General features: G+C 56.2%; 1 protein-coding gene across 1 annotated transcript; it reads right to left on the reverse strand.

Moving 5' to 3' along the window:
• Positions 1 to 615: 615 nt before the first annotated feature.
• FEZF2 (FEZ family zinc finger 2) lies at positions 616 to 4,611 on the reverse strand. The gene is given in 8 exon segments (XM_060238270.1): positions 616 to 881; positions 2,302 to 2,434; positions 2,631 to 2,683; positions 2,686 to 2,764; positions 3,690 to 3,800; positions 3,803 to 4,103; positions 4,105 to 4,292; positions 4,294 to 4,611. Coding segments are annotated over 8 exon segments (1,404 nt in total). The 5' UTR covers positions 4,567 to 4,611.
• Between the last annotated feature and the right edge of the window lie 3,236 nt (positions 4,612 to 7,847).

Below are 7,847 nucleotides of genomic sequence, written 5' to 3' on the forward strand. Positions count from 1 at the left end.
TTACATAATCATCTATAGAAAATACATAAATTATATTTCCAAACAAAAATAAGTTATATAAATCTATATAAAAATAAAAGTTGCATAAATCTATATAAAGTTATCTGTATATAAAGTTATCTATCTATAAATTATCTATCTATATCTGTCTATCAATCATCTATCTATAAAGTGTTCTATCTATATATAAAGTTAGGGAAGTGGGAAATAAGACTCCTATTAAATGACTTTTTTATTGCCTCATAGATGATATATTCCTTATCCGAGTGTACATTAAAATTTATATTTACAAGCATATATACATGATATTTTACACCCCCACGCCCGTGTACAGAAGGCCTGCTTCTCTTGGCCCGCCCGGAGGCCCCTGGGAGAAAGGAGGCTCCAAGCCGCACCCAGCGCCAGGATTTTGGCCGGGCAGCATCGGCGCTTTAAATAAGTTTCCTTTGATATAGAGATTTCATTTATATCTTATATCTCTCTGTCTCTGTATATATATACACATACACATATCCACATATCTATATTTGTGCAGAGGGCGGAGGCGGAGGCTCTTCGGAAGTTGGGGAGGGGAGGCGATGGTCCGGAGCGGGCAGCAGGAGGAGGCGCCGGTCCCTAGCTCTGCCCGGTGGTGCGCGGGAGCTCCTTGGCTGAGGGCGGCGGGGGGGCGGCGGGGGCGTCGTGGAGCTTCCGCACGTGCTTCTTCAAGTCAAAGTTCCGGCAGAAGCCCTTGCCGCACGTGAGGCAGGTGAAGGGCTTCTTGTCGTTGTGCGTGTGCATGTGGAAGGTCAGGTTGTAGATCTGGTGGAAGGCCTTGTTGCAGATGGTGCACTTGTACTGCTTCTCCCCGCTGTGCGTCAGCTTGTGGTTCTTGTAATTCCCTACCGCCGACAGAGAAAGCAAGGGAGGTTAGGGTTTTTTTTAAAAAAATTATATGCATGTGCCAACTGAGCCGCCATCTAAAACTATCTATGATTGAATTGTCTTTTGTTTTATTCACATGTTTTAAATGTTATTCATATTGTTTTTAGAATGTTTGTTATCCGCCCTGAGCCCTTCTTGGGATAGGGCGGACTATAACTGAGCTTAAATAACGAAATACTTTAAAAAAAAAAAACCCTGGATGGATGTTTCTCTCTCAACCATCACTTCGACTCCCCCTCCCACCCACCCACCCCGATCCTTTCTCCCCAAATCTAGGGCTTCCCTCCACTTCTTCCTTTATTCCCCCCCCCTTTTCTTTCTTCTCATAAGGAAACAATATTTCCCGCGGGAGCCGAGCTGTGTCTGTGGCAAGACTTCATTAAGGAAGTGTCCTGCAAGGACAGTCAAGAAGTTGTCAAACTTGGTCTGCGTCAAGGCCCCAGCGCCCTGCAACCGGCGAATTAAAAAATTAGACGCCGGGTCAGCGTCCTGACCCGGAGCAAATGGGAGAACCTGGATTAGGACCAGGAAAAAAAAAAGAAGAAGGGCGGGGAGAAAGGGCGTGCGTAGGGAGGGCGGGAGGGGGAGAGACAGGGCGACGACACTTCCGAATGTAAAACCGCCTTCCGTTGAAAAACCGCGAGGAATTTTGGGGGCGACCCCCCAGGAGGGGAAAGTCGTTGGCAAACTGGATTTCTCCCACCACCGTCGCCAAAGCCGTGATATAAAAGGGATCGACTCAAAGTTTCGGCTTTGAAGAGCTGTTCTTTGAAAAGCAGAGAGCGAAGCAGGCACTTCCACGGCGACTGGCTTGGGCCGGATCGTGCCCTTGGATGGCATCGCCGTTAATGCCGAGTGACGGCTTTGACTTTGAGTTAGTCTTTCGTTGCCGCCTTAGGGCAAGCCCCCCCCAGGCATTTGGAGGGATGAGAAGGGGGGGGGGTGTCTCCTACTAGCAAGCTCGGAAGCACGCCGCCCAGAGAGCCGGCGCTCCTTCCAGGCAAGGCCGAAGAACGGTGGAACCTTCGCAACGTTCCTTTTGGAACCTTCGCAACGTTCCTTTTTGGAACGTTCCGCTCAGCCTGGAGCCGAAATTGACCAGACTTGCTTTAAAAACCATGGGAAATTTTCCTCCCCGTTACAGCGGCGTCATTTTGTTTTTCGGAAGCCTCGGTTCCAATAAATCATTGTCTTCTTTTTATTTTCAAAAATACACGTCGCTAATAAAACCTGACACCCCCCGCCCGGGGGAAATCGATAAAGTTTAACAGTAGCAGCAGTCGCAACAAATCTCTCTCAATTTTCCTCCCGGAGTGGGAGAAGACCATCCAGCATCAAATCACATTTTGTAAACAATACAAACCCAAACCCAAATACCTTTTTGATGAAATCCTTTGCCGCAAAATTCACACACGAAAGGTTTGTAGCCCGCGTGGATCCTAATGTGAGTGTTTAACGTGGAACTTCTATTGAAAGCTTTCCCGCATTGGTTACACTTATGAGGTTTTTCCTACGGCGGAGAGAGGACATTTTAAAGACCAGGGGGGAAAGAACGGGCAGGAAACTTTCTTCTCCACCCCCCCTCCCCCGCCCCGACTTGCGCTTTACAGGCCGGAGCCGAAAAAGCGTCGGCTTCCGGCTAGTTTTTTTGGGAGGATGGAGGGGACAAAACAAAAGGCGAATCGGTCGCTTGGAAGCTGACCTACCTGCGTGTGGATGATTTTGTGTCTACAGAGGGTGCTGGCCTGGCGGAAGCCTTTCCACAAACTTTGCACACGAACGGCCTGGCGCCCGTGTGAACTGGCATGTGGCGCGTAAGGTTGTAATGGGCATTGAAGACCTGCGAGGAAACACAACGCAGGCAAGGCGCTTTCAGCCCCCCGGGGAAAGGGGTTTCCTCTTCTTCTTCCACCAGCCCGGGGGACTGCAGAACAGGAACCCAGAGCGAGAGGCAGGAAACTAGGGGTGCTTTCACACATGCTACATAATGCAGTTTCAATCCACTTCAGCGACCATATGCAAGTGGATTCTGCAATTTCACACAGTAAAATCCAATTGCAAAGTGCATTGGAAGTGGATTGGAAGTGCATTATTTCGTGTGTGTGAAAGCACCCTAGATTTCGTTCTGGGGGGGGAGGGAAAGGCCGCAGGGAAACCTTGGGCGACCTGGAAGGACCCCTGCATTCGAATCTTGCTCTGCTGGGCGCCAGTTGATTTTCCTTTTCTTTACAGCCCCGCCTCAGTTTCCGTTCCCCTTGTTAAAACTAGAATCGGGCTCCTTTCCTTAGCATTACCAAGTATCAGGCGCTCTGCAGAGAGCGGAAGCTTCTTCGTTCAGCCTCTTGCCAGATGGCTCAGGCTGTACCTTCGCCAGGCATTTCCCGCGACTGTGGCGACCGAGGAATCCCCGGTTCAGGTCCAAGTTCTGCCCCGGAACTCCCCGAAAAGCGTTTGGCAGGCCTCGCCCTTTCTGCACCCCTCCTTTCACAGGGGACCGTGCCCACCCGAAGCCCACTGACTCGGGAGGGCGCGCTCGCCTTAGGATCGCCCTGGAAAGAGACTCCGGAGGCCTCCAAGACCAATCCCTGAGTGCACCGGGAACCCCCCTCCCGCCGTGTCCCGGGAGACAAACACTTTTGCGAAGGGAGGGGGTGGAGAGAGCGTTCCTCACCCCCCCCCCCACCTGGGATCCCACTGGGGCCAAGCGGGCGCCCTCTAGCGCATCTCTGCCCCCCCTCCCCAGTCCCGGCTGGCGGCCTCCCTACCTTGCCGCACACTTCGCAGGTGAAGTTCTTGGGCTTGCCGTCGGCCGAGGCGCCCGCCGCCTCCTCCTCCGGCGCTGGCGCCCAGCTTGGCGTGCTGCCCCTTGAGGCCGTTCCCTGTCGGCTGCGGCCGTGTTCTCCTTCATGACCTGGTCGAGCTGGCCGGGCAGGCGCTCCTTGTGGGGGTACTGGGCGTTGGGGAACTTGTCCGACGGCGGCGGCGGCGGGGGCGGCAGCGGCGGGGCCAGGCCGGCCAGCTTGGCGTTCTCCAGCAGGAAGAGCTTCTGGTGAGCCGAGAGGGCGGCGGCGGGCGAGTGGAGCAGGCTGGAGGGAAAGAGGTGGCCAGGCAAGAGCTCCGACGGGTGGTATGAGGCCGACTCCAGGTAGTTGAAGTAGTAGAGGCCGGCGGCGGCGGGCGGGGGGCATGGCCTGAGGCTTGATCACCCGCGTCGGGCCCGCCGGGGCCAGGGGCGGCGGCGGCAGCTCGCCTCCTTTGCAGCATACGCCGCAGTTGGCTTTGCAGAAGGCCGCCGCCGCCGCCGTCGAGCAGTGGCGCAGGCTGGTCTTCCAGAGCTCGGAGTAGCTGCTGAGGAGGGTCTTGGCGGGGCGCCTCATAGCCGGCCAGGGGCTGGAGGGGGATCACGCAGGGGATGGGCGAGCACAGGCCCAGCAGCTTCTTGTGGGGCGAGTCGCTGCGCCGGGCGGCTTCGAAGGCGGCGGCGGCGGGCTTGTGGGGCGGCGGCGGCGGGGGCAGCGACGGCTCGGAGCCCTTGGCCATGATGCGCTCGATGGAGAAGGCCAGCGTCTTGGACGGGTTGGCGGCTCCGTTGCGGACGCAGGGCGAAGGCATGACAGTCTCCAGCGACGCCGACGAGGCCATTCTCTGGGGCGGGAGGCAGAAAAGACAGCCGGGCTTGAGATGAGCAGCCAGACCTCGCCCATGCAAACAGATCACAGAGGAACGGCAACAAGACATAGAGACATTTTTGCAAAATAAAATAAGAAAAATAACAATACAAGAAAAAGCTTTAGAAGGGAGTCAGGCGCTGCTTGGTCCTGCGGCTCAGCATTCCCGAAAAGCCAGGAGACAAATCAATTTAATAAGCACCTCTCCCTTCTCCCCCCACCCCCCCGCCCCAACATCTCCTCCCCCCATTTACATTCAAATGAACACAGGCGAAGAAGGAGAAGGAGAAGAAGTGCGCCCGGGGAGAGCAGATTGCGACTCATTACGCAGAGCGCGGCGGAAAGTAACAGACCAACTCGCGCAAAAGAGCTGCTGGAGCTGGGCGGGGGGGGGGGGGAGGCAGAGAGAAAGGCGGCGGGGGGGAGAAAGGCGGAGAGGGGGCAACCCCCACCCCGCCCCCCTCTTTCTTTCTCTCGGGCCCTCGCGGGTTCTGGTGGGCGGGAAGGCGAGGCGTTGGGGGGGGGCGCAGAAGAAAAGCCCGGCCCGGGACCAGAGTTTACCTTTGCCCACCACCGCGGCGGAGACGCCCTCTGAAGGCCCAGCCGTGCGGTGGCCACACTGTCAGATTGGGATAACCAACATCTTCCCGAGCGTCAGATCGCTGTCGCTTACATTTAAAGCTGACATCACATGAAGTCACTTGGAGCAGAATGACATGGGATTTTGGCCACCGTGGAGAGGGGGGGGGGGGGTGGAGGAGAGAGAGAGAGAGACGGAGGGAAGGGAGGGAGAGAGGATTTCTTTCCCCCGGTCAAACAGTGATTCTGTTCAAGTCCCGGACTGGGTTGTTTTTTGGATTGTTGTTATTGTTTCTGGAGGGGGGGCGGAAGAAAGGAACCCCCCCTCCTTCCCCATTGAAGGCACACCCTTGATTTCTCGGAAGGGGGGGGGGGAGCAGCTTGTAAAGGCAGAAAAGCCTTTTTTTCTTTCTTTCTTTTTTTGCATGCGCAGAATTAAGAAAGGGAAGTGCGATTCGCGACTTTGGGTGCAAAGCTACGGCGCAATAAAAAGCCACCAAGAAGCAGGGAGATGCACTGTCTTTATTTAAAGGGGGGGGGGGAAGAGGAGTGTGGAGGGAGGATACAAGAAAAAGAACAATTTTAATGAAGATTCTCCCCCCACACACACACCGCCACCACCCCGCGCCAATTTAGGCACCCCGCCGGCAATCAGATCCCTTGCACTGCCACAAAAAGAAAAAAAAAAGGGGGGGGGGGAAGCGAGCGGGGAAGATCGAGTGACAATTTATGGGAGATCAACCCGCTTCCCGCCCCCCCCCCCGCCCAAGAGTGCACCTACATGAATCGCCCGTCTATTAATTAGATCCTGGCCCTGATGCGAATTCAACGGGAGTCGAGGGTTGGCGGCCAAACGCCCGCCCTTGGCCCTCCGCCCTGGCCGGAGGGTCGACGGGATCCGCACTAAATACACCCTCCCCCTCCGCAAAAAAAAGAGGCACACCTGAGATCAGACTGAGGACCCACTCTCTCCAGTCTGAGCAGAAAACGAAACCGTTGGATGGAAAAGGGGAAGGGGGGAGCGGTGACCTGGGGGTTTCTTTTTCGGGGCGGGGGAGGATGTTTGACCCGAAGAGTGTCTGGGACGGGAGAGAACAGCGAAGCCAGAGATGCCCAAGGCGGGGTGTGGGGGTCGAGGTTGTCCGGTCCGCACCTGGGCTGCGAGGGCCAGCCGGCCTTTCTGCATTCTTCCCCCTCCTGCCCGCTCTGGCTGCGGCCCCCATTGAATGGGGAAAGGCACTATAGCGCTGTGTGGCACCTGATCCCGCCTGTCTCTACAATAAAGCCCGGGATTATTGGGAGGCTGCGGGGGGGGGGGAGCCCCAGGAAGGTCCGGGAAGGGCGGTTTCTGTGGTCGCCGGAGGGAGAGCAAGCCATGAAAAGCGTCTCTCCCCCTCCCCCCCCCTTGGCAGCTCTTTTTGAAACAACTTCGAGGGAATGCCGCTTTTTTTTTTTTTTTTTGAAGCGGCTCTCCACAAAAGGCCGGGAACGCGCAGCCGCCGTTCTTTTCTTTTCTTTTTTTTTTGGGGGGGGGGCTGTTTGCAGACAAGCGATTTCACCTGCGAAGCGCAACAAGCTCCCCTCCCCCCCCCCAAACAACAACAACAACAACTCGAGGAGGCCCCCAGGCGCTGGAGCGGCCGGCTGGAGCTGCTGGGGAAGGGGGGTGGGGGGTGGGGAGCCTTGCTTTTTTGCGCCCCGCGGGTTTGGCCTCTTCGGGCACCCAGGCCAGGTTTCCAGGCGAGCCAGCGGAATTCGTGGAAGCCAAAAGGCAGAGCGGCCTGGGATGGCTCGCTTGTCCGCTTGGCAGCGTCTCCCCGGACGCCGAGCCGGCCCTCGCCTCTCTCAGCATCGCGGAATGTTCATTTCACGTGCAAGTTTCTAGCCCCCGCCGTCCCCTTGGATCCATCCCCTCTGCCGAGAAGGAGGACAGAGCCAGAGTCCAGCGGCGCCTTCCAGACTGAGCACCGCTAGGGCGGCAGGGCTTGATGGAGGAGCCTTTCGAGCTTCTGGCAGAGACTCGGGAAAGCTGGTCACCTGCCAGCCACCAATGCGGCCAGCCTTTAAGGAGCTGCTGGATTCTGGCTCTTTTCGAGGGCTGCAGCAGGTTACAAAGCCTCGGGCTGTGATCACACACACTGAAATAATGCACTTTCAATCCGCTTTCAGAGCACTTTCCAAATGGCTTTTTACTTCGGGAACCTGCAACATCCAGTTAGAAAGAGCATTTCAAGAGGGTCGAAAGTGCATTATTGTGTGTTGTGCGCGCGCGCGTGTGTGATCGCAGCAGCCCAAATGTATCAGCGGGAAAGGATTTGCCTCCCTTTCCGCCCCGAGCGGCTGCGAACCTCTCCCCCAAAGCCGGAGAGAATTCCCCCGACGGGACCGGGCCATGCCTACTATGCCTAAAAGTGCTTACCATAGACCTCCCCCCCTTCCCCATAGACAATGTTGTGTGGGGAAATGCCCCACGAACGAAGAGGCACACATCCTCCACACTGATCAAAGTAAATTTCCCTCCAAAGCGTGAAAGGGTCCCATTTCTCAGCCCCAGGATTAGGATCAGGGCGAAAGAGGAAGGGCTGGCTTGTTGGAGAAGCTTCCCCCTTTGACACACCACACATTCGAAGGGGAGGCCGGGGGCACCTCAAAGACTGGCGCCGTTTGTCGTCAGTT

Source organism: Heteronotia binoei, chromosome 5 (assembly GCF_032191835.1).
Source record: "Heteronotia binoei isolate CCM8104 ecotype False Entrance Well chromosome 5, APGP_CSIRO_Hbin_v1, whole genome shotgun sequence".
Taxonomy (NCBI): Eukaryota; Metazoa; Chordata; class Lepidosauria; order Squamata; family Gekkonidae; genus Heteronotia; species Heteronotia binoei.